General features: G+C 43.5%; 1 protein-coding gene across 1 annotated transcript in view; it reads left to right on the top strand.

The window, feature by feature from the left end:
- The window catches only part of LOC137431637 (breast cancer metastasis-suppressor 1-like protein), a 110,056-nt gene extending 86,134 nt beyond the window's left edge, over positions 1-23,922 (top strand). The window contains exons 7-10 of the mRNA XM_068123185.2: positions 6,345-6,412; positions 8,723-8,759; positions 9,035-9,161; positions 23,311-23,922. Of these exons, the coding sequence (XP_067979286.2) occupies positions 6,345-6,412; positions 8,723-8,759; positions 9,035-9,161; positions 23,311-23,428 (350 nt within the window). The 3' untranslated portion in view covers positions 23,429-23,922. The remainder of the gene's footprint in view (positions 1-6,344; positions 6,413-8,722; positions 8,760-9,034; positions 9,162-23,310) is intronic.
- Positions 23,923-27,276: the final 3,354 nt, after the last annotated feature.

The following is a 27,276-nucleotide window of genomic DNA, read 5'->3' as shown; positions in this document are numbered from 1 at the left end:
TGGCTCACAAGATGGCCGACCCACAAGCTCTCATCAATGCCACCGGCAGCCAATAACTTCTCCGCCATCTCCAGATACGCTTCTGGCTTCGTGTCTCCCGTCCAGTCCGGCAAACGAACATGGACAGTTTCCGGGACTCTTGCAGCAGACCCCTCTGCCCGCGGTCGTTCAGTCAACATTCGCAACTCATGCTCTCTGACGCGTTCAGCTTCTGCTGCTGCCGCACGCTCTCTCTCTCTCTCACGCTCTCTCTCTGCTGCCGCATGCTCTCTCTCTGCTGCTGCACGCTCTCCCTCTGCTGCCGCAGCACGCTCTGCCTCTGCTGCTGCCGCACGCTCTCTCTCTCTCTCACGCTCTCTCTCTGCTGCCGCATGCTCTCTCTCTGCTGCCGCAGCACGCTCTGCCTCTGCTGCTGCCGCACGCTCTCTCTCTCTCTCACGCTCTCTCTCTGCTGCCGCACGCTCTGCCTCTGCCCTGTCATTCTCCCTGTTATACATGTCAAGTTGTTGAACCGGAGTCAGCCCGGTCCAGAAGGGCGAACGCATGCATTTAGTCATGATGGAATCGCTTCCTAACATCTCGGGTTGAGTGACCGGGTCAAGGCTGCTTGCGTCGCTCACATCGCCACCCACGTGACTGTCAACATGATCAGGTTGAACTCTCACTTCTCTGGTCGACATAGCTTGGCTACGAGTTATCATAAGACAAGGCACAAAACACAACGCTCAAACACAACGCTCTGTTGGGGAAATACGACACGAACTACACAATATCACCCGCACATCAAATTGCCAATGAGAAAAATACCACGTACAAATACTCACGTTTTTTTTTTTTTTGTCGGTTGTTTGGAGGGATCCGAGGCTCACTTATTCTGCAGTGAAGCACCACCCAAGACAGCGTCCTACGGCGAGAAAGTTCCTCCAAGACGGCGTCCGCTGGTGAGAAGATGCAGAGAAGATGCAGATGCCGAATTCCCGTCTCAATTCGAATGTCTCTCACTTGAAAGATCCTAGGACGAGCAACCCATTTGTCGCGATCCCGGCTGTGAAATGGTTCCCAGCACGGAATACGGACGTTAATGTCCGGGCTTCAAGTAGTCCACGGAGTGGAAAGAGAGAACTCAATAAACACAATTGTGTTTTAATCGGCCTTCTAGGGGTAAGGCACGATGCTTTATTGGCTCGATCACAAAACCATGAAAGGTAACAAAATGGAATAAACTGCACAAAGCCTGCAGGAACTGTCGGCAACAGACGCTCCAAACAGGACGCAGGTAAGATCACTCGCGGCTCCAATCGACGATCTCCGGGACTCGGAGGGTAACAGGATGGAATTCACCGCACAAGGCCGGCAGGAACGGTCGGCCAGCAGCTCCAACACGAAGCAGGCAATCACTCGCGGTTCCAATCTACGAGATCCGGGAATCACTCGTTCTCTTCCGGAGTTACTCGCTCGTAAAATACCGAACTGTAATCGACCAGCCCAACTCGGCTGTCGTGAGGATTCAAGGAAAGCCCTTTTGAGATTTCCCACTCGGAGCCTTCGAGCCGCGTCCGTTGCATAAGATGGCGACCGCGCTCTCTCGACTCTCCACCAATCACGTGCCGAATCGCCTCCCGATCGCGTGAGGCTCCAAGGAGGCCACGTCACGCGGTGGGCGGGGCACCAAATCTGGGTGAGAACAGGTGGTTTCACCGGTGGTTTCTCACAATATATATATATATATATATATATATATATATATATATATATATATATATTGTTGCGGCTCTGCCACCGGCCTTCTCCCCTTATCAAGGGGGGATTAATCCCCTTGTCTTTACTGACCTGGCGCAACCCGAGACCTATTACGTCCCTTCTGGAGAGCGCTAAATAGGGTTTTGGGACCAAATTCGCTGTTACCTAAGTACTAGCGCTGCCCTGGAAGCGAGGGAATAAGCCTCGCATGAACCACGTGTGATGGTGATACGCCGAGCGGTTTGCGTACACGTGATTCGCGCTATTTATAATTACTAGACCCGATTGGAGCGATCTTATTCGTACCACGCTTAGTCAATGGAGAAATCACAGGAACGATCGAATACAGAAGAAAAGGAAGAACAAACGGGTTTAATTATTATGCACGTATTTACAGTACAGGAGGAAGAGACACAGAGCAATCCTTATACAGTCTTATACTTAATACCCCAGGACAACGGGCCCGTCTGATACACACATTCACACGGGTATTGCAGATGGGCAGGATGCTGTTCAGGCCGAACGCGCCGGCTTGGTCGTCCAGGATCGGCCCCGTCCAGCTGTCCACGGTCCCAGGCACGTCCCGTGAAGATGGAGGTAGGAGAAGGCAGGACCGCATATCATCTCGCTCGAACGGAACGGGTTATCTCAGGGCGAACGGTAGGGGGCGGACTTAGCGCGGCTGGCAGCTATTCAGCCGCGTTCACTCGCTTTGGCTGAACCGCTTGGTGAGCAAGTTATCAATGCCCTGGCTGCACCCACGTATCCCTCGTAACAAAGTTCATACAGCGCGCGTGATCCTTTTCAAGCGCGTCTCCTTAGAATCCTCTCATAAACTCCGCACAAGCTCAGCGCACCTCCCTCGATAACTCTCAAGTCCTTCCCTCCGCGAGTCCTTCCGAGGGCTTTTCACATCGGGTTATATCTGCCACGCCCTTCGAACCCTCTGGAACTCACCAGACGCTCTTCACCACGCCTCTCACGCCATTCCGCTCGAGCTCTGATTGGCTGGTTCATTCTTACCGTCCCCACTGCTGCCGCACCGAGCTCAACCCTCCTTCACCTTTCGAGGCCCTGCCTCGTGTTAACTTGACTCGTGGACAGCCAAATGGGACGCGGGATGGATTGCGCCCATAGAGGTAGAATGGAGGTGTACGCAAAATGAATGGAGGGCCTATTCTCCTCTCTTTACACAACGCAGGTACTAAGAGGGGAAATGGCCTATTCTTACACATACTAAGACATAATGTTACATATTTATGTGAATGTATGTGAATTACCATTCAGGTCTTTGCTTATCCGAGTGTAGTATATTAAGTTGTTGTGTAGTTGTTGTGGTTGGAGGGTCAGGAGCCCTTCTGAACAAGTGGCCGGAAACGGAAGTGACCGAAAACGGAAGGAAAAAGACACGAGGAAAAAAGGACGAGTATGATTCTTCCTCGCCCCGCTCCGACAAAAGGTGGGATCGACCTTGCGCTGCGTGGAAAAGCGGCGTTCCGATCCGAAGCCTGTCTGGCGAGAGGAATTACCGGGACGTGTACCTGCCCGGTGGAGACGGCAAGTTGACGTGGGGCCGTGCATCGACCCGCGTCTGGCCTCGTTCGCGGCACCGTCCAAACAGACGCGTGCGGGTCGCACGTTGGGGCCTAACGCGCCTTGCAAGCGGCGTGGGGTTTGGCTTGCTTTACCGTATCCGCTTCGCGTGGCCACGAGGGGCTGCAGCCACGGTGCCTGGTACGATACCTGCCCGGTGGAAACACGTCCACCCGGGGTTCGTTCAACCGCCCGAGTGCGGTGACGGCGACCATCATCTTGGTCAGGAGGGGCCCAGAGACATTGTGCGGGACCGAGACCAAAAGGGTGTCGTGAGTACTCACCGGGACACACGTATATAAGATGGCCATCTTACTCATAGGAAAGCGCTTGTGAATTGGGAATTGTTGATGGTTGTATATGGTTGATTGCTCGGGGAAAATCTCCGTGGTTGTGTCATTGCAATTGTATGGTCATTCCCATTGAAATATATCCTTGTACGTCCGTTGTCTCTTGGGTGAAATTCATATGGATTGCGTGGCGAAAGCGCATATATAATACAGCTTTCTGGCGAAGTTCCTCTCACGGTCCGGGGGTCACCGAGACCAGGTATTCACCGAGGGGACCACGTAACAATAACTATACTACAAATGGGCCTATATGTTGTTCGTGTGACTAACTATGGGGGGCAAACCTTTAACATTTATTGACTTCAATGTGCCAATATCAAAACCGCAGCAATATATATATATATATATATATATATATATATATATATATATATATATATATATATATATATATATATTGTTACTGATCGCGGATTAAGATGTTAGTTACCGAGCGGTTTGGTATTGCCGCGACCGTTACAGGATCCCTGACTCACCCGATTCACCCAGAACTTTGGCCATATCGCACCACAGCTGCTCAATGAGGGAAAAGACAAAAACGACGCAATGCAAGAGGAAAAGGAATAAAACGAGAAGACGTACAGACGAGTAATGGGGTTTATTATTTACACACACAAGCAAAAAGGAGCAATCAAGTTTTATTTACAACACATAAGACGCAGGTGACACAGTGCAAATTTTAGCTTACCTACAGACTTAATTAAATACCCAGGGACAGAACAAACAAAACAAACTCACGTATACAAGAAGGATGGAATGGAATGAATGTTGGAAGGAGGAATGGGAAGGTTCAGCTGGGGGCAGATGGTTCGGGCTTGATCCCGCACGGGACGTCGGCTGGACCTCGACAGCCACCGATGCCACCGCTATTTGGTCCCCGCGGGGTAATGGGTTGAAGCTGCCTGGTGGAGTCAACGCTGCCTCTCTGGCTCAGCTCAGGGCGCGTCTGCCGTCTCTGGCGCAACTGCTGGTAATGGCCCTTGGCACCTTCCCTCTCTTGGCCCTGGTGTCTCCTCACCATTGACAACTCAACGCGACCAACGCAACCACTGACCCCTCGACGCCACCACTTCTCACCACCGACTTCTTACCACCGCAACCAACGCAACCACTGACCCTCCTCTGGCAACCGACTCAGACCAACTCACTACTCACTTCCGTTTGCGCCTTTTATAGCGCCTCCAGCGATTACGCCGCCGGCGTTTTGGACACGCCCATCGGGGTGCTCACCTCGGCCCTGGTTGGTCGCGCGACCCTCGGGCTCCGCCCTGGATGACGACGGGCGGGCACGCCCCTCCTTTCCTCTGACGAGGTGGAGACACGCCTTTCTTCTCCGACTCAAGCACATGGTCAATGGCGGTTATTGGAGGGGAGGTGATTGGGAATCGAGGGCTCAGCAATGACGAGAGGGGATGTAATATGGAAATGGAGGTTTTGGGGATGGGAAGGAAAGGGGATCTATTCTCTTTCACTGGTGCAATGGAGTATTTCAATTAATGGAAGACACAGCCTTACACTAATACACATAATAAGGATATAACTGTCAAAAAAAAGATATATCGTGTCCTGCATGTATGTTTTATGGACTAACTACGGGAACGCCCTTTGACCTTTATACAACCACAAACGGAGGGAGGAGGGGTGATATTTTACAACAACCTTTTACAACAACATTTTACCACAACAATAAAATAAAAAAACATTCTCATATCCACAACAATATATATATATATATATATATATATATATATATATATATATATATATATATATATATACTAATCAAAAGTTTATCCCGTGGAATAGCTATCCTCCCCTTATACAACCGTAGTTTATCCTTCGGGTAGTTAACCTTCGGATAAGAATTTTAACCAGGATAGCTGTTATCCTGTGGTTAAATTATCTGAGTTTCTAACAACCAGGCACTGATTTCTATAACATGAGCACCATCTCTAACTCGGCAGGTTATCAATCATTCCCTCTACACATTGTCAATGTTGCTACGGACATGGGAAACTGGGTGAATCCAAGCTCACGCTGCCTATAAAATGGCAGGGTATTATACATGTGAAAGTAGTGAAAAAATGCAAGATTTAAACATCAATCTACATTTGAGTATCTGTATTAAGCAACAAGGGCCAATATGTTCCAATAATATTTTTAATAAAACTTATAATATTTAAGTAAGCTCAGTTTCAGCCAAGTTCTCCTTCTGAAGGGAATCGGTCATTGTGCCACTACCTTGGACAAAATCAAAATTCAAACTGTAATATATTTGAGGCACGCTATCAGGGGGTATGCCATTGCCACCAGAAATGATGAGACCAACAACTGCCTGATGCTGCATTTGAAACACATGTTTAAGGGAAATTTCAATTTTGGCATTTAACGTTTTGTTGACGCTTTTCCATTTCTCCATTTTGTATCTTTCAGAATATTTAATAACTTGGTAGGTGCTCTTAAACTTTGAGTGTAAAATGCCACTGTGTTCTCTTGTTCAAGTTAAATGACTATTCGACTTAGATCAGGGTTGAGAGAACAGTTGATGATGTAAGTTCCTGATGCTAATCTGATTCACCATTTCCACTGCATATGTGCTAAGTTTGTGGAAACAAACATGGGCAGGTCTCTTCATCCTAATTGTGCCTTGACCTTTCTCACGACCCTACATAATTTACATGTTGCGGGACAGTGAGATTATGGAAGACTGGACACTCATCAAGAAAGCAGTGAGTTTACTCTGGGTTCTTTTATTTTCGGGATTGTGGTGGTCTATGATAGTATTTTGGTTTGTGTGAGTTTGGGGGAAATGTTAGGATTGAATTGAGGTAGAATGGAGGGGCTTTTTGGTAGTTACATGAATAAAATTAAACATGTATCATGGAGGGGGGCTGTGGTCACATTTAATTTGAGAGAGGATGGGTGAGGAACAGAAGTCTTGCATGGAATTGTCAGCAAAGGAAAGGTGAGAAAGGCAAATGTAGATCGCAGGTGGAATTGGGAACTTTGATTTTAGGCCTAGGTACCAGCACATAATGACACTCTCTCTTTGGAAGGAATACTTTCCTTAACTTGAATACTGATTTCGTGTATGACCTGCACCCCCGATTATGTATATATAGAGAGGCATGCACAGGGCAACACTTCTCAAAGAGGTGTACAGGGGATGGCAGGTTGATAAACTAACATGGAGAGAATGGGTGGATAAGGGAAATGCACCCAGATGACATTCTTGAGAATAGATGAGCTCTGCCGGTCAACAGTAAAGCCCGTTTATAGTATAGCATTGGCATCCAAGCTGACCCTACAGTAATAGCTAATGAGGACATACATACAAGACTGCAATAAAGCATTTATACATGATGTGTACAGCTGATCAGGTTGTTTCTAGGAATTACGTCACATGTAAATTACTCGATCTTCTTACCTTAGATGGTAAGTTTAAACGACCGAGTAATTAAAGTCGACAGTACTCCATCGTGGTAGGCCTCCTTGGTTTATTTGGACATAAACTTGTATAAATGGGCTGAACAAGATGGAGCTAAGTAGTATATAAAAGAGTATTTGGTGGGTATGAAAGACAAATTGAGGTGGTGATTCATTCCTATCTTGAAGGACTGGATACAATTACCACGAATGGATGGAAGGTAATTCTACATTGGAGAGAAGAGGGGAAGAAAGGAATGGCAGTGAACATTGAGGCAGATGTATGACCTTGTAAGGCTTAGGTGGGACAAAGGGCTTTGATTGCATGGCCGGGTGAGACAGAGAAAAAGTGATGCGAGGCCACCATCCTGTCTGTCGTGTGGAGAATTACACCTTAGATGTAATTCTGTTCATTACACTTGTGGGGAATGTCAATATTCTTCATGGCATCCTATTTAGTGGCATCCAGCAGTGCCTGGCATTCCTGGTGTTGGCTTAGCGGTTAGGGTGCCGGCTTGGGATCCTAGGATCCTGGGTTCGAATCCCGGTCGATCGCTAAATTAACACAGCCTGTCATCCTTCTGTGGTCGGCAAATTGAGTACCAGCTTGCTGGGATGAATGATCACGGTGTGGTGGTGTGTACCCCCATTTAGAATAGGTACACCGTATCCCTGCGCATCATAAGAGGCGACTAAGGGTTGGCGCCAGGAAGGGCACCCGGCCATAAAAACATTGCCTCAAACAGGGAACCATGATTGTCATGGGGCCCGCAAGGCTAACCCCCGCTCTAGCGGGGAAAATGGCCTTAAAAAAACGATCATTCATTCATTTCATTCAGCAGTGCCATCTAGATGGGTGGAGCCCCGTCCCAGATTGTAGAAGCATAATGCAATGATTGTAGATGAAGGATTTCTAAGCTGTTCGCATCTGAGGAGTGATTCATGCTAAATCTTTCCTTAAAGGCCTGATTGAGAATTGCAGAAATTGCCTTTGGATGGTAACTCGGCTCTGTGGGTGTGGAAGATGGTGAGACCTCCAGTGTATCTGGCCACCGAAGTGTATAGGACGATTTAAGTGGACGTCTCATTTCAGTAATGTGTCCGACAACATGAGAGTTCCTTGGATTAAATGTCGTGGTCCATATCAATACCCAAGTTGAGACTGATTTCAGATTGGCAGCTAGGAAGGCAGCAAGAAAAATTCCATCTGATTGGTGATGGATTGTATGGTAGAGAGTGGAATCATGAGGAGAAAATGGTAAATGTAGTTTTCCAGGAAACCTGAGTGAGAGGTCATTTATGTAGATTTATAAAGAAAATACAGTAGGTCAAACGATTCCACCCTGAGGGATTCCATCCTTTCGTGAGAGCATGGATAAAAAGACATTTGAGAGTCACATAGGCTTTGCATGCACGGATTGTGTAAATGTTGTGGGGGTCAGTCTGTGTTGAATTAGAGTTGATTGTTTAATCATATTTGAGATTCACCTACGTGTATCAATGTAAATGCAAGAAAATCACAACAATGTTTAAAGAAATAAATCATTTGTTTGAGGCAAAAGACATCCAATATGACTTTTGTGAATTTTTTTTCTTGTGGCCCCGTCGAACAGGGCAAACCGGTAAACCCATCAAGGAGAAAATCCGATTGTAAGTTTTGAAACCGTTTCCAATTTAAACACGATGGAGCATAAAAACGGAGTACACGACATGTATGACTAATAATCGACTCGCTCAAACTTGGGTAGAATAAATGATAACTTGAGCATTGATAAACACGACACTTTTATTGTGAAATGTTACACAAAAACCTTGTGTTTGTTTTCTCTGTGTATTTACATGAACTCAAAAATGTGTTTTTCATTGGGAAATTCACTTCCACACTTGCCTATGCTGACATCTTTTTGGGTGCTTCATGCATGTAGTGCCGTCGAAGCAGGACAAGCACCTTTACTCTGCATGTTTTGAGGAGGGCAAGCTTTTTTACGAAGGAGATTGGTATGGTAGAGGCCATGGCATCCTCATTGACACCAAGGACGACCCACCCATCTAGTAAGAGTTTATTTCCTATCTTTCATTTTGATGTGTATGTTTATTCTTCTTCATATCAGTTGTCGATTAAAGCCAGTTGTATTTCGATAAATCATATTCTTTGGTAAACAAGTAATCCAACCTGGATTGCAACTCTCAACATTATCTGCACTCTTTTCTTGAAATTGCATTCAAACTGGAAGGGTTATAGACTGTGGGGCAAGCCCATTTAAGATGTTATTTCGTAGTCCCCTCATTGGCAGAGGTCAAAAACCTCTGTCAAATGTATGAAAAAATATAATAATCGCAAAATCGTTTTGTTCTCTCAATAAACATCCCGTCTCTTCTTGAAAATCAATAAAATAAAAGCTTTATTTGGTCTCGGAATATCTGTTAAAATCGGCTATAAATAACCCTGCATCGACGAAATGAACCAATCACAAAGCAGTTATAGCATCCTCCTTCGCGACTGAAGAATACTTCACAACAACATGGCGGATGACGCCACTTCCACGAAAGCCGTGGTAGCTGATAAAAACAGATGTTTCATTCACTTTTCTTCAGTAAATGAAGCCGTTCTGAAACCATTTACCGATACAACTTGGTCCAGAGCATTGGAATGTGCTCAGGTTTGGAAGAGTTCTGATGGAGAAAAGGCCAAAATTGCCACCGATTTCATAAGTTCCATCGGCGGTGGCTCGGACTGTGTGCAATTAGATCTACCCAGTACCAGTACGAAAGCTACGACTACGAGTACGAGTGATCCGACTATGAGTGGCCGCCATAACAAGACAATGTGAGGAAATGGCCGGCAAAAGTCAACGAGCAGTTATGAGAAAGGGTCTGACAGTGAGTCGCATGACGCGAGATGAGGAAGATGTGAACGGCATCATCGAGACAACTTCAAATCTAACTAACCCATTTGAAGAGTCGGAAATGGCATCAAGTGAAGTAGTACATCTCGCGTCCGGTGTTGTGGCATCACCTGAAGTGTCAAATGATCTCCTGACGACCGAAGAAAAGGGAGATGCTGCCTTTCTTCATTATTACCAAGAAAGGCTCCAGAACGAGGAGAAATCTATCCAGGACACTCTACCCAAAGCAAAGCTCAAAACGTTCACTGAGATGTCAAAGACAGTGGTCTCAAGTGTGAGAGGGAAAGAGGTTTCCTTGAAGAGTGACAGGGACCTTTTTGCCAGACTTGTGATCATTGGCAATGGCAAGGTGAGGTGTGTGAACCTCCAAAACATGATGACCTACTCACTTGGGCCTTTGCCTCTTCCAATAGCAAAAAGTGATGGTTGCTTTGTCAAAACCAACAAGGCAAAGCTCCATATGTTAGAAGAGGTAAAAGTGCCAGAAACTGGTGAGATACCACTGGGGCCTCCAAAATGTGGTGTTTGGATTGTGGATGGCATGGCGCTTCTTCAACAACTAAACCAGAAGAATATGCCACAGACCTTTGGGCAGCTTGCTGTTAAAATACTGAAGCAACTGGTCAACATCAGCTTCTTGAACAAATATCAGTGTATGCACTTTGTAACTGACACCCACCCTGAAGTCAGCATTAAAAATGCAGAGCGCAAAAGAAGAGCTGCCAGTGGATCACAAAAAATAAAGATTGCAAAACCAGAACAAAAAATTCCTAGGCAATGGAAAAAATTCCTCGCAAACGGCCACAACAAGCATCAGCTGGTGAAATTCCTTGTGGCAGAATGGAAGAGATGCAAGGCAGACCAGCTCAAAGGAATTCACTTGGTTGTAGCCTATGAAGACAAATGTCATTCAATTTGTACAGACACAGACGGAACTGTCAAGTTTGAAGCAATACAATAATTATCCTGTGATCACGAGGATGCAGATACTCGCATGCTATTACACGCCAAGTACATAGCTGCTACAAGTAACAGCCAACCAGTTATCATCAGGAGCCCAGATACAGATGTATTTGTGATCGCCTTGGGACTTACTAATCAAATCAGTTCACCGCTGTACTTTTATACTAGTAGAGAGGACAAAGTGCGCACAATTGATGTCGGTGCTGTTCAGCAGGAGTTGGGAGATGAACTGACGGAAGCTCTCATAGGATTCCACTGTTTCACCGGTTGTGATTCGGTCATTTCCTTTTATGGAAAGGGGAAACAAAGAGTCTTTAAACTACTGCAGAAGAATCCCACCCTTATAGAGCCATTCAAGGAACTTGGTACATCTTATGACATATCTGAAGAGATGGTCAGTCGTCTGGAAGAGTTTGTATGCCTACTGTATGGGCAGAAGGAAATTACTTCAGTAAATGAAGTGAGATATCTCATGTTGAAGACAGCAACCAGAACTGAAAGTGTCATGCCCCCAAACCAGGACTCCCTCAAAAAGCACATCCAGAGAGCTAACTATCAAGCCAGCATCTACAAGAAAAGCCTGGTGCAACACCAGGATCTGCCACCTCCTGCAGGCAATGGTTGGAAGATGGATGGCAATGAGCTCACAATTGACTTGATGGACCTAGCTCCAGCTCCTGAAAGTGTTCTAGAACTTGCATTCTGCAGATGTAGGGGATCAAAGTGTAAACCTCCAAATGCTGAGGAGTCATGCTGTATGTCTCTTGGACTGAGATGTACAGATCTGTGCCAGTGCAAGAAATGTGAGAACATTCAGTTCCCAACAGACATTGAAGAGACAGAAGACCCCGACAATGGTGAAGGTGATGATGAGGAATATGGAGAGGACCTGTAAGTTCGCAAGTAAGGTGCTCAAGTATAAAAGAATATAATACACACATAAAGTGTATGCTACTCTATATATGACAAGGCGATTTCACCTAGTATATTTTACTAAATAAATTGGTAATAACATGATCAGACAGGTTATGTCGCTTTTTTGTGCAGATTTTTGATTGGGTTTAATGATCTGAATGCATTTTCATGAACTGTCCATTACAAAATTATAATAATCTTTGGTTCGGTTAACCCATCCAGGACGAACCCCACGTATTAGTGGTTTGGTGAAATAACTGTTAGTCATAAACATCATACAAACATGAGCAGAAAGAGCAAAAAAAAATACAAACTTTGAGCCCATTTTTGTCACAGTGCGAGATATAGTTCATTCACAGCTATATTTCTTAATGTGAATAGCACTAAATCATCAAATTGGCAACAATGGAACATTCAAAATCACTATTTTCCATTCAAATTGGCAATTTTATGGTTTATAATTAAATTTATGTTTATATTTTCATTTCTAATAAACTACATCCCTTTGTAAATACTTTAATAGTACAAGAAAAAAAAAATATTGCCAATTTGACTAATTAATAGATTATATAATTAATGTGCACTAAAAAAATAGGGAACAATGCATTTTCTTCCTTGGTAACTATTGACAATTCAATTTATAAAGTTTATTTCCAATGCCAATGAGGAGACTACGAAAATATTTATCCAAGACATTAATAAGCCATCGCCCCACTGTCTATTAATAAGGAGACGTGCAGTCATCTTTTCCCACTTCAGCTTGAATGTAATTTTAGTATGGAGTGATAAAGCAAACCATCTTTGCAATCTGGTTCTTTGTCAGTGTGTTCATTTCCTGACAACCGACATAAAATTATGTACCGTATTTTTGGCATACAATTCGATACTCCCCCTCTCCCCCCCAACCTTCCCCCGGAAGTCCGGGCCTCAACTTGTATTTAGAATCGACTTATCTATGGTTTAAGACATTGCATGCATAAATGAAAAACATTTGCAATGTTTGATATTTTTGAAGAAAAATGTATACTGCATAGTTGCCAATTTAAAACGCACCGCAGAAGTCATTGCCCGGAATGTTTCCGGATTGGATGAGCAATCAAACGATAATCCCACTCACTGACACTTGCGAAACTAGTCCGGCACTCAGCAGAGCGCATCCCTCCGCCAGGCTGAACAGTTTACATTTTGTATCTCACCGATAGGCCGGATCTGGATCCAGACCTGAACCAAAATCTAATCAGCTTGTTCTTGTGACAGACCCAACTCATCCACCAATGTTTGTCACGATCCATCCACCACTTTTGAAATATCGTGTTATATATCGTTTTTGGCCCGATCTCTCAATGATGAAGAACACAGAAAATTAGAACGTTCTCATATCCGGATCCAGATATTCACCAAAAACATTCGTCCTTGTCCACACACCCAACCTGCCCACCATTTTCCGTCCGAATCTGTCCATAACTTTTTGAGATATCCTGCTCACAGACAGACAGACATACAGACAGACAAGGGTGAAAACATAACCTCCATCCACCTTCAGTGGCAGAGGCAGTTATCCAATTAATAACGAGCATATGCACTTGCCAATTACGTTTGATCCATACCTTTCAATTCCCTTCATATGTATCCATCCTTACTACGTCATCTCACAATGCCTCCCATAAAGTCACGCAAGTCGTACACATCACCTTTTAAGTTGGAGGTTGTTACGTTGGCTAAAGGCAAGTGCCGGGAATATAGCTGCGCACAGGAAATGCGGTGTCAGTGACGAGTGTAACTTGTTTTAAATACTATACCTCTATATTTGCTACAAATAGGGGACCGAAAAACAACAACAACCACGGTTCCCGAAAAAGGCCAACCCCCGCTTTGCGGGGAAAAATGGCCTCTAAAGGTGGTTTTTAAAATTTATATATGGTAACAAACATGTTGAAATACTATTACATTCCTTATTTATCCAAAGGTCGTCCCACAAAGTAGTGCAAATAATACGCACAAAACAGCTCATTCATATTCATGACACTTGAAGTACTGTCTGCTGTGTTGTGAGCGTTAGGGAGGAACTTACACCTCTATTGTTTTGATTGACTCACAGCTTTGCTGACTACCGTAGTTGATTTTGCTTTGCATTATACTCCAAATTGACTTATCTATGAATAAAGGAAAGAAAATGGGAAAATTATCCAATTAGATGCAAACGCCAAAAAATATGGTCTTCAAAATTTGAATCTACCAGTCTTTTCATTTGGCTGTGTGATTTGTATGCTATCTGTATGCCAGGATTGAATGAGTGTTCCATGTATCACACCAGCATCTAGTCAATTACACAGGAGAGGGACGCAGCTGCCGTCTGTCAGTGGGATTGGGTTACTGTACAACACAATGTAGAGTCAGATGCAAAAAGTAAGGGAAGGTTTTCCAGAGCAATCAGAGAGGTCATTTATGTTTACAAGAAGCAACAATTGGTCCATTAAACTGCCATGATTGAGGCTCCCGTGACTCAACTGGCCATGGAGAGGAGAAGAGAGGGTTACTTTGACAGCAAAGCTTTGAATTGCGTTGTTGAAGGAAATCAAAAAGCTAGGAATGAAGGGGAGTGGTCAGCATTTTATGCCACAAGCAGTGCAAGGATATACACGGAACTTAGACACAGGGGGAGGCCATTTGGGTCATCATGCCTGTGCTTTATTAATACCACATTAATGCAATCTATCAGTTTAACAGCTTGATTGTGGAAGGGGGTGGGAGTTAGGGAGGAGGAGGCAGAGGAGCAATAAGCCAGGCACAATTACATCAGCATTTTTTCTGGGGTTTTTGTGTGTGTGTGGGGGGGGGGGGGGGGTAAAGGGGATTGTTAGGTGAGGGCTGAATAAACCCCAAAAGCACGTTCGCCTTTGGGCAAGACCCATGACGTATGCAATCACCGTGCCTAAGTTACCTATCAATCCTGCCAATGTACATGTAGCTCTTGATCCCCAATACTTCCAGGTGCCGAATTATTTTTAAAAACAAATCTATTCCTGCTGCCACTACCTTTCCAGGGGCACCATTTCAGACATTAACTGCTCTCTGAGTGAAATACCCCTGCCTTACTAGCATACTAACTCTTTTCTTTATTGTATGACTGTGGCCTTTAGTCCTGTCACTGTCTATTCTACTAAAAAAAAAAACGCTTCTGCATTTATTTCTTCTAGACTTTTCATTATTTTCAGTTAAACGCCCCTATTTAGGGTCTCCAACAATTGCTAGAATAAGAGCAGCAACAGCATGTCCAGGGTTGAGTAAGTAGGATGAAAGCCAAACTGATGATCAGAGATCAGGCTGTTGGAGAAGAATAAAGACTTGACATCGGCAGCAATGGATAGATTCCAAGATTTGCCTTGTAATTGAAGAGCTTATTGGCCTATCTTTGAAACTTGAGAGGATCTGTTTTCAGCCTTCTTGTGAATGAATGGGAGTGATGTTGCTGGATATCCAGACAGACATGATGTGGCCAAAGGAAGACAGGCTGAAGAGTGTAGATGAAGGTGAACAAGAGCAGCAGAACAGTTTTTTTTTACAAGATGGACAGTGATGTCATTTGGGCAGGTCGTCAATGAAGAGTTGACGATGGACAGATATCTATCTACCTTCTCAGCTGTGAAAGATGGTGTCAGGAAGGCAGTGGATATGATATTGGAAGGTGGAAACAGAGGCAGCATGGGTTGGGTACACCATATTTGAAGGTAAACACTGAGAAAACTAAAACGGCACTTGGTAGACCGCATACCTAGGCCAGGATGAAAAGTTTACGTTTTGAATCCCACTGATGGGCCGGATCTGCATCCAGACCTGAACCAAATCTAATCGGCCTGTTCTTGTCACCTACCTAACTCATCCACCAAGTTTTGTCATAAGCCGTCCACAACGTTTTGGGATATCGTGCTATATGTAGTTTTTGGCCCTATCTCTCATTTGTGAAGAATCACTTAAACAATTCTAGTATCCGCATCTTCACCAAAATCCAATCAATTTGTCCTTGTCACACACGCAACCTGCCCGCCAGGTTTCATCCGAATCCGTCCATAACTTTGGGATATTCTGCTCACAAACAGACAAACAGGAGTGAAAAGGTAACCTCCATCCACCGTTGGTGGCAGAAGTAATAAATTTTTGCTAGACTTATTTTGTGGGTTTGAGTTGCATGAAAAATGGGGGGGTGGGGGGGGGAAGAGGGGGATTGGGGAAAAAAGAGATTGAAGTTGTTTTAATGTGATGCCATGTATCGTTTCATTACTTTATCTTTTACTTTGAAAAAGCAAGATAAGCAACACCTAATTACTCCAAAACATGGCCCAAATGCCTGAATATTAAGGAACTTGTGGATTACGAGAGTAGGTGAATCTTACATTAGGGGCCGATGTGGGTAGATCATTCAGGGTGAGTTTGTTACCTCCTCTTTAGAGTTATCCTTAATCGACGTCTTTTAGTTAATTACTGCTTTGTACAGTACCAACATTCGCTGCAGCATATATGCATGTAACTAACGAATGAGGTGCACATTAGATCAGCACCGCATTCAATATTAACATGTATTTTCCTGGTGCACGTTCAATCCTCGAAGGGTGGGATTTAATCGATTAATTTGTAATCTCATATTTCCCCTAAATATATAATCCTGTGCCAATTAAAACTTTTCCCGATTGACCGACACTAATATTGTTCTCTTCTGAAGTTGTAAGCAATCCCCACATTCCCTGCCTGTCCTCAAATGTCTCGTGGATTTTGTCGACTGAAGGTCGATAAGGATACGTTAACTGCCATCAGAAGATGTGCTGATTACGGTGCGCATGAAGTTTCAAACATTAGCACTTCAGTCGAAAAAAGATTGCCTTTGGTTGATAAAATGCGTTTTCACTTTTTCCGTCAATGCAGGGTGGTCACAGCCTTCACGAAAACTAGTAATTCCATCGCATCTAAAATGCCTATTGCGTAGTCGCTGCCATTTTAATTCATGTAAAAGCACCCTGTTGTGTTCTCATATACATGTACAGATAAATGTACAATCTCTATGTTGTTTTGTACCAGTTCACTGGTAATTCCCTGTGTGTCGTAAAAAGGCGACAAACAGGGTTGGCGGCAGGAAGGGCATCTGGCCGTAAAACATTGCTTCAAAAAGGGGACCAAAAAACAACAACAACCACGGTCCCCGAAAAAGGCCAACCCCCGCTTTGCGGGGAAAAATGGCCTCTAAACGGTGGTTTTTTATGTTGTTTTGTATGCAGCCTGGGGCTGCTGGTTGCATCATTGTCTGTGCTGCTCATGAAATTGTGATGAGGCTGTGCTGCCGATGTAGTGCCCCTGTTACCAGTAGGCTAATACTCATTTTGCCCACATCGGAATGATGCCAGGCTGAGTCAACCAATCTGGTGTTATTTCAATGGCACAACAGGGCAGGATCAACTAACCTGCATCCCTGGTGTTGGCTTAGCGGTTAGGGTGCTGGCTTGGGATCCTAGGATCCTGGGTTCGAATCCCGGTCGATCGCTGAATTAACGCCAGGGGGGTTGACTCAGCCTGTCATACTTCCAAGGTCGGCAAATTGAGTACCAGCTTGCTGGGATGAATGATCACGGTGTGTACCCCGATTTAGAATAGGTACACCGTATCCCTGCGCATCGAAGAGGCGACCAAGGGTTGGCGTCAGGAATGGCATCCGGCCATAAAAACATTGCCTCAAACAGGGAACCATGATTGTCATGGGGCCCGCAAGACTAACCCCCGCTCTAGCGGGGAAAATGGCCTTAAAACGATCATTCATTATTCATATTCATATCAGTTGTCGATTAAAGCCAGTTGTATTTCGATAAATCATATTTTTTGTTAAACAAGTAATCCAACCTGGATTACTTGTGTTTGCAAGTGTGACATGATGACATGTGAATGATGACAACTCTCAACATTATCTGCACTCTTTTCTTGAAATTGCATTCAAACTGCAAGGGTTAATAAGGAGACGTGCAGTCATCTTTTCCCACTTCAGCTTGAATGTAATTTTGAGTATGGAGTGATAAAGCAAACCATCTTTGCAATCTGCTTCTTTGTCAGTATGTTCATTTCCTAACAACCGACGTAAAATTATGTACCGTAATTTTGGCGTACAATTCGATACTCCCCCTGTCCCCCCCCCCCCCCCCAACCTTCCCCCGAAAGTCCGGGTCTCAACTTGTATTAAGAATCGACTTATCTATGGTTTAAGACATTGCATGCATAAATGAAAAACATTTGCAATGTTTGATATTTTTGAAGAAAAATGCATAGTTGCCAATTTAAAAAATACCGCAGAAATCATTGCCCGGAACGTTTCCGGATTGGATGAGCAATCAAACGATAATCCACTCACTGACACTTGCGAAACTAGACCGGCACTCGGTAGAGTGCATCCCTCCGCCAGGCTGAACAGTTTACATTTTGTATCCCACCGATAGGCCGGATCTGGATCCGGACCTGAACCAAAATCTAATCAGCTTGTTCTTGTCACAGACCCAACTCATCCACCAAGGTTTGCCACAATCCATCCACCACTTTTGAAATATCATGTTATATATCGTTCTTGGCCCGATCTCTCAATGATGAAGAACACAGAAAATTAGAACGTTCTCATATCCGGATCCAGATATTCACCAAAAACATTCGTCCTTGTCCACACCCCCAACCTGCCCACCATTTTCCGTCCGAATCTGTCCATAACTTTTTGAGATATCCTGCTCACAGACAGACAGACAGACAGACATGGCTGAAAACATAACCTCCATCCACCTTCAGTGGCAGAGGCAGTTATCCAATTAATAACGAGCATATGCACTTGCCAATTACGTTTGATCTATACCTTTCAATTCCCTTCATATGTATCCATCCTTACTACGTCATCTCACAATGTCTCCCATAAAGTAACGCAAGTCGTACACGGCACCTTTTAAGTTGGAGGTTGTTACGTTGGCTAAAGGTAAGTGCTGGGAATATTGCGCGCACAGGAAATGCGGTGTCAGTGGCGAGTGTAACTTGTTTTAAATATTGTACCTCTACATGGTAACAAACATGTTGAAATACTATTACATTCCTTATTTATCCAAAGGTCTAGCTCGCTCGCCCTAGGCTAGCGGCTCGGGTGCCGGCTTAGGATCCTAGGATCCTGGGTTCGAATCCCGGTCAATTGCTGAATTAACGCCAGGGGGGTTGACTGAGCCTGTCATCCTTCCGAGGTCGGCTAATTGAGTACCAGTTCACTGGTAATTCCCTGCTTGTCGTTAAAGGCGGCAAAAAGGGTTGGCGTCAGGAAGGGCATCCGGCCGTAAAACATTGCTTCAAAAAGGGGACCGAAAAACAACAACAACCACAGTTCCCGAAAAAGGCCAACCCCCGCTTGCGGGGAAAAATGGCCTCTAAAGGTGGTTTTTTTTTATCCAAAGGTCGTCCCACAAAGTAGTGCAAATAATACGCACAAAACAGCTCATTCATATTCATGACACTTGAAGTACTGTCTGCTGTGTTGTGAGCGTTAGGGAGGAACTTACACCTCTATTGTTTTGATTGACTCACAGCTTTGCTGACTACCGTAGTTGATTTTGCTTTGCATTATACTCCAAATTGACTTATCTATGAATAAAGGAAAGAAAATGGGAAAATTATCCAATTAGATGTAAACGCCAAAAAATATGGTCTTCAAAATTTGAATCTACCAGTCTTTTCATTTGGCTGTGTAATTTGTATGCTATCTGTATGCCAGGATTGAATGAGTGTTCCATGTATCACACCAGCATCTAGTCAATTACACAGGAGAGGGACGCAGCTGCCGTCTGTCAGTGGGATTGGGTTACTGTACAACACAATGTAGACTCAGATGCAAAAAGTAAGGGAAGGTTTTCCAGAGCAATCAGAGAGGTCATTTATGTTTGCAAGAAGCAACAATTGGTCCATTAAACTGCCATGATTGAGGCTCCCGTGACTCAACTGGCCATGGAGAGGAGAAGAGAGGGTTACTTTGACAGCAAAGCTTTGAATTGCGTTAGTGAAGGAAATCAGAATGCTAGGAATGAAGGGGAGTGGTCAGCATTTTACGCCACAAGCAGTGCAAGGATATACACGGAACTTAGACACAGGGGGAGACTATTTGGGTCATCATGCCTGTGCTTTATTAATACCACATTAATGCAATCTATCAGTTTAACAGCTTGACTGTGGAAGGGGGTGGGAGTTAGGGAGGAGGAGGCAGAGGAGCAATGAGCCAGGCACAATTACATCAGCAGGGTGTTTTTCTGGGGTTTTTGTGTGTGTGTGTGTGTGTGTGTGTGTGTGTGTGTGTGTGTGTGTGGGGGAGGGGGGGGGGGGGTAAAGGGGATTGTTAGGTGAGGGCTAAATAAACCCCAAAAGCACGTTCGCCTTTGGGCAAGACCCATGACGTATGCAATCACCGTGCCTAAGTTACCTATCAATCCTGCCAATGTACATGTAGCTCTTGATCTCCAATACTTCCAGGTGCCGAATTATTTTTAAAAACAAATCTATTCCTGCTGCCACTACCTTTCCAGGGGCACCATTTCAGACATTAACTGCTCTCTGAGTGAAATACCCCTGCCTTACTAGCATACTAACTCTCTTCTTTATTGTATGACTGTGGCCTTTAGTCCTGCCACTGTCTATTCTACTAAAAAAAAAAACGCTTCTGCATTTATTTCTTCTAGACTTTTCATTATCTTCAGTTAAACGCCCCTATTTAGGGTCTCCAACAATTGCTAGAATAAGAGCAGCAACAGCATGTCCAGGGTTGAGTAAGTAGGATGAAAGCCAAACTGATGATCAGAGATCAGGCTGTTGGAGAAGAATAAAGACTTGACATCGGCAGCAATGATAGATTCCAAGATTTGCCTTGTAATTGAAGAGCTTATTGGCCTATCTTTGAAACTTGAGAGGATCTGTTTTCAGCCTTCTTGTGAATGAATGGGAGTGATGTTGCTGGATATCCAGACAGACATGATGTGGCCAAAGGAAGACAGGCTGAAGAGTGTAGATGAAGGTGAACAAGAGCAGCAGAACAGTTTTTTTTACAAGATGGACAGTGATGCCATTTGGGCAGGTCGTCAATGAAGAGTTGACGATGGACAGATATCTATCTACCTTCTCAGCGGTGAAAGACGGTGTCAGGAAGGCAGTGGATATGAGATTGGAAGGTGGAAACAGAGGCAGCATGGGTTGGGTACACCATATTTGAAGGTAAACACTGAGAAAACTAAAACGGCACTTGGTAGACCGCATACCTAGGCCAGGATGAACAGTTTACGTTTTGAATCCCACTGATGGGCCGGATCTGCATCCAGACCTGAACCAAATCTAATCGGCCTGTTCTTGTCACCTACCTAACTCATCCACCAAGTTTTGTCGTAAGCCATCCACAACGTTTTGGGATATCGTGCTATATGTAGTTTTTGGCCCATATCTCTCATTTGTGAAGAATCACTTAAACAATTCTAGTATCCGCATCTTCACCAAAATCCAATCAATTTGTCCTTGTCACACACGCAACCTGCCCGCCAGGTTTCATCCGAATCCGTCCATAACTTTGGGATATTCTGCTCACAAACAGACAAACAGGAGTGAAAAGGTAACCTCCATCCACCGTTGTTGGCAGAAGTAATAAACTTTTGCCAGACTTATTTTGTGGGTTTGAGTTGCATGAAAAATGGGGGGGAGGGGGAGGAGGGGGGAAAGGATGTGTAAAAGGATTTGGGGATTGGGGAAAAAAGAGATTGAAGTTGTTTTAATGTGATGCCATGTATCGTTTCATTACTTTATCTTTTACTTTGAAAAAGCAAGTTAAGCAACACATAATTACTCCAAAACATGGCCCAAATGCCTGAATATTAAGGAACTTGTGGATTACGAGAGAAGGTGAATCTTACATTCGGGGCCGATGTGGGTAGATCATTCAGGGTGAGTTTGTTACCTCCTCTTTAGAGTTATCCCTAATCGACGTCTTTTAGTTAATTACTGCTTTGTACAGTACCAACATTCGCTGCAGCATATATGCATGTAACTAACGAATGAGGTGCACATTCGATCAGCACCGCATTCAATATTAACATGTATTTTCCTGGTGCACGTTCGTCGTTCAATCCTCGAAGGGTGGGATTTAATCGATTAATTTGTAATCTCATATTTCCCCTAAATATATAATCCTGTGCCAATTAAAACTTTTCCCGATTGACCGACACTAATATTGTTCTCTTCTGAAGTTGTAAGCAATCCCCACATCCCCTGCCTGTCCTCAAATGTCTCGTGGATTTTGTCGACTGAAGGTCGATAAGGATACGTTAACTGCCATCAGAAGATGTGCTGATTACGGTGCGCATGAAGTTTCAAACATTAGCACTTCAGTCGAAAAAAGATTGCCTTTGGTTGATAAAATGCGTTTTCACTTTTTCCGTCAATGCAGGGTGGTCACAGCCTTCACGAAAACTAGTAATTCCATCGCATCTAAAATGCCTATTGCGTAGTCGCTGCCATTTTAATTCATGTAAAAGCACCCTGTTGTGTTCTCATATACATGTACAGATAAATGTACAATCTCTATGTTGTTTTGTATGCAGCCTGGGGCTGCTGGTTGCATCATTGTCTGTGCTGCTCATGAAGTTGTGATGAGGCTGTGCTGCCGATGTAGTGCCCCTGTTTAACAGTAGGCTAATACTCATTTTGCCGACATCGGAATGATGCCAGGCTGAGTAAACCAATCTGGTTTTATTTCAATGGCACAACAGGGCAGGATCGACTAACCTGCATCCCTGGTGTTGGCTTAGCGGTTAGGGTGCTGTCCTGGGATCCTAGGATCCTGGGTTCGAATCCCGGTCGATCGCTGAATTAACGCCAGGGGGGTTGACTCAGCCTGTCATCCTTCCAAGGTCGGCAAATTGAGTACCAGCTTGCTGGGATGAATGATCCCGGTGTGTATCCCGATTTAGAATAGGTACACCGTATCCCTGCGCATCGTAAGAGGCGACCAAGGGTTGGCGTCAGGAAGGGCATCCGGCCATAAAAACATTGCCTCAAACAGGGAACCATGATTGTCATGGGGCCCGCAAGGCTAACCCCCGCTCTAGCGGGGGAAATGGCCTTAAAACGATCATTCATTCATTCATTCATTCATTCATTCAACAGGGGCTCAAACTCAAGACCCTAAGATTTTAAGCCTGCCTCATTAAGCCAACACGAAGGCTTAATATTAATCTTCGGCACTGTAATGAACACGCTCTAAAGATTTTCAAAAAGACAATAATTTTCTGTTCTGCAGGCAAATGCTATCACTAGTCAATGCAAGCTGTCTGACTTTATTTTGTGTCTTCATCTTGGTGCTGACTGTAAACCACCTTCTGTTGTGCCCACAGTGCCACTATCACAGCCATCAACTCTCTGGAAGTGTGGATCAAGCGATCAGATGGTAGCAAGTCCAAGCTGTACATCTCTCAGCTGCAAAAAGGGAAATATGCGATTCGGCATGCTTGACTTCCTCATCTCAGATCCTGTTCTTTGTCACACCGAATCTATTCATCAGTTATTGGTACTGCCATCACCTTCACTTTTAGCTTTCACTCACTCTAGTTGGAGAAGTCAACTCGATTTTATAACTTTTACAGGTCAGTTGACCATGGTGCTGTCAATCAAGCAATGAGCAGAAGAATGCCAGTGTTTGAAAACCTTCCTTGAAAAACACACACACACACCGAACAAAAATAACATTATAATTAGTAATTCTTCAAAACGAAGGTGTGCATTGCTTTTAATCTAGATGAAATTCGACAAAGGAAATAAATAGCACTGGCATCCTAATGGAATAGTATTGTCAATCTCCGTCAAATTTTATATGTTTTTAAAGTTCCGTCTCAAACAAACACAATTTCTATTAATTGGAAGCTCACGAGTAAAATGGAAGCTTTGCCAATTTGAACCAGACTTCAGAGTTTCATGAAACTTCACATAAAAATACCTCCATGCCTTCAGGTCATTGATGAGTTGCCTTTTTGTAGTTAAAATATTGGATGTTGATCAATTAACCTGCAAGCGCTTAGCATACTTCGATCGACGTTCGTTGATTCCGTCCACAGTTCGACCCATCTGCCGACTCAGATAGACGCAAGCCTTCACAAAGACTAGTTTTCCATTCCATTTGATAGAGTAGTCAACTTTTGTTTCTAATGTCACCGTTTTATAAGTCGACTTTTCTGGCTTGAAAATAAAATGCAAGGTGACAAGATGGCCGTTTAAAAATAAAATCGTGCAACTAGAAATAGCTTTAACTTCATTTTTGCAGCAATTTACAGTAATAGTGAATTGAAGCCTTATTCATAAAATTTTATTTTTTATCCTTGAGTAAAATACATATTTCAAGAAATATTCCAAATTTTCAGCACTTTCATTAATTAGCATAGTTGTCTTCCACTAATTATTTGGGGGTAATGCAATTATCCAAAATATTACTTGGAACTTGTAGTAATTTAGATGTAAACAGAATGCTGGATGAAGAGATTTACCTCTCCTTTTCAAGTGGCAGGATCAAATACCCTAGGTAAACCATGTTCGGTGATAAAACAGATGTCTATATGAGGAATTAACTGAAGTACGAAGTGTGACTGCTGCAGAGAGAGACCAGGCTCAAATATGGAAACTGCAAAATTGATGTCAAAACCACAATTTTATCCACAAAAGATATCTGGAACTTTCTTGCAAGCTTAGGCAAATGGATACAAAACTATTTCCCCTTGAAAGAAATGATCCATCAAGTGACCACATCTCATCTTGTGATTATGGCAACAGTGGCCTAGATACTTCCTCTGCTATTAGGTATTTTATATCTCGTCTCCATAAGCAGGTTTGTGTCAGTTCACACTTATCATGCAATGTCTCCATTTACTGGATTTGCTCCACGAAGTCGTATGGGATTGGAAGTTCCGACCTGGAGAGCCTCTTCAGCCGAGAGTTTCAGCTCGCACAGTGTGGCGTCAATGCTGCCGTGTGTGCTACAGCGTTGTTATTATTAATGAACCATCGCGATAATGTACATACATTTAGGTGTCATCATGTGCATTATTTCATCAATATTGTGCATCAATATTGTGATCGGGTAGTTAATCAACATGAGAATAGCAAGACGCCCACATTGTTGGAAAAGACTTAAGAATGTGACACGCACACCTGCATAGACCCCACCCCTGGAACTGGCGTGATGGCATCTCATTGGGTGCTGGGAAGTGATCGAGATGCAATAGTTGGAGTCTTGAAATAGTTGGAGAAACGTAAACACCAAAACCGGTATGAATCGCACCACTCCACAAATGGACACAAGGTATTATCTTGAGAAGCTGTTGTACAGAAAATCGTCTGATTTTCACAGCTGTACAGAATTTAAATAGCAAGCCTTTGTCTCCTGAAACTGCAGTGACAAATCTTTAAGCCAGCATTTTGCTTTAATTATTGACCGATTTTATAGCCTTTTTACTTCCACCCACCAAAGGTGGATGGAGGTTATGTTTTTACCCTTGTCTGTTTGTTTGTCTGTCCTTTTGTGAACAGGGTATCTCAAAAGGTTGTGGACGACTTATGAGAAATGCCTTGGGTAAGTGACAAGAACAAGCAGTTATAGGTTCCAGGGAAATGTTTTTATCGACAGACAAAAGACATTATTTACACATAGATTACAAGTTTTAAATAATTTTAAACAAACAATTGAATATCATCTCTAGTTATTTTTTCTCATAATCTCCAGACCTTCTTCTCCAGACGTTGCTTCAGACCTTCATTGGTTAACTCATCTCTGTGTGATAGCAGAAGTTGGGTAATGTCGACTTCTTCCACCTCATCAAAACCCACTTTATTGGTCAAGCCGAGGATAACTTTTTTCATAGCGGGGCTAACATATTTAAATTCTTTCTAGGCATTGACAAATTCAGGCCACAACTTCCTCCACACCTGAGTAACTTCAGCCAAAGGACCCACCGATGTTATTGATGCACAGCTTGGTGTATATAAGGCCTACACTGTACCTACTCTGTGTGGGCTTGTACACAAGTATTTACGGTATGGCTTATACACTGGTATTTATGGTATAATATATACTGTAGCTTTAAAAAAACAAGGAAAACCATTACTTTGGTACTAAATTAAAGGTGAAACGATGTAACGGAATGGTGAATGACTTAAAATGAGTATACTGTGTAATAGGTGAAAGACTTGATAATGAAACAATGTTAACCGGGACGATATAGTCCTCATTATGCGAGGACTATATTGAAAAGCGAGGACTATATATATATATATATATATATATATATATATATATATATATATATATATATATATATATATATATATATATATGCATGCATGCACGTATATGCAATATACCAACTTCTAATAAGCGAAGTACCAACTTCTAATCTGGTGTGTGGGTGTATCTACGCATAAGGAAGAACGCTATTGAAAATTGGGTCGCCACGTCAAAATCCAAGATGGCCGCCACCATATATATGTCTGAACCTTGAGCGAAATATTTTGAAAAATAAACGAACTACTAACTTCTAATCTGGTGTGTGGGTGTATCTACGCATAAGGAAGAACGCTATTGAAAATTGGGTCGCCACGTCAAAATCCAAGATGGCCGCCACCATATACATGTCTGAACCTTGTGAGCGAAATATCTTGAAAAATAAACGAACTACTAACTTCTAATCTGGTGTGTGGGTGTATCGACGCATAAGGGAGAACGCTATTGAAAATTGGGTCGCCACGTCAAAATCCAAGATGGCCGCCTTGCGTCTTCCATTTTGTCAACTCACATCACTTCAACGACGGGGGACCGAGGCGTAACGCTTGTTTAAACTGGAGAGTGCCAAATGGTGGCTAAGGGAACATTATAGTTCTCTATTTGGGTGCATGCGCTGAGAACGCAACTGCTGTGTGCCCGTTAGATGATAACTCGGCTCTGTGGTGGGACCAAGTAAAACTATGGAAGATGGTGAGACATCTGTGTGTAGCTAGCCACAGAAGTGTATCGGAGGGCTTAAGTCAGGAGTGTACAACCTTTTCTTACAAATCGGCCACTTTACTAGTTAGAAAGTAGCGATCGCCTGCACGCGATAGATATGGCACAGGTATTTGGAAATAAAAATTATAACATATAATTACGCATTCAGAAATACATAACTAAATTGTAAATTCAGAAATCCAGGATGACGAGGTCATCAAGCATTGAACCAGTCACGCTGCTAAAAACAAAAAAATTGTCATTTGCAGTACAAACCTTGGTTACATACACATTCAGAAATACAAATAAAAAGCTTAAGACTAATGTGAGGCTT

Source organism: Myxine glutinosa, chromosome 1 (genome assembly GCF_964187855.1).
Source record: "Myxine glutinosa chromosome 1, kmMyxGlut1.1, whole genome shotgun sequence".
In the NCBI taxonomy this organism is placed as follows: domain Eukaryota; kingdom Metazoa; phylum Chordata; class Myxini; order Myxiniformes; family Myxinidae; genus Myxine; species Myxine glutinosa.
This window is presented reverse-complemented; position numbering and strand designations above follow the sequence as displayed.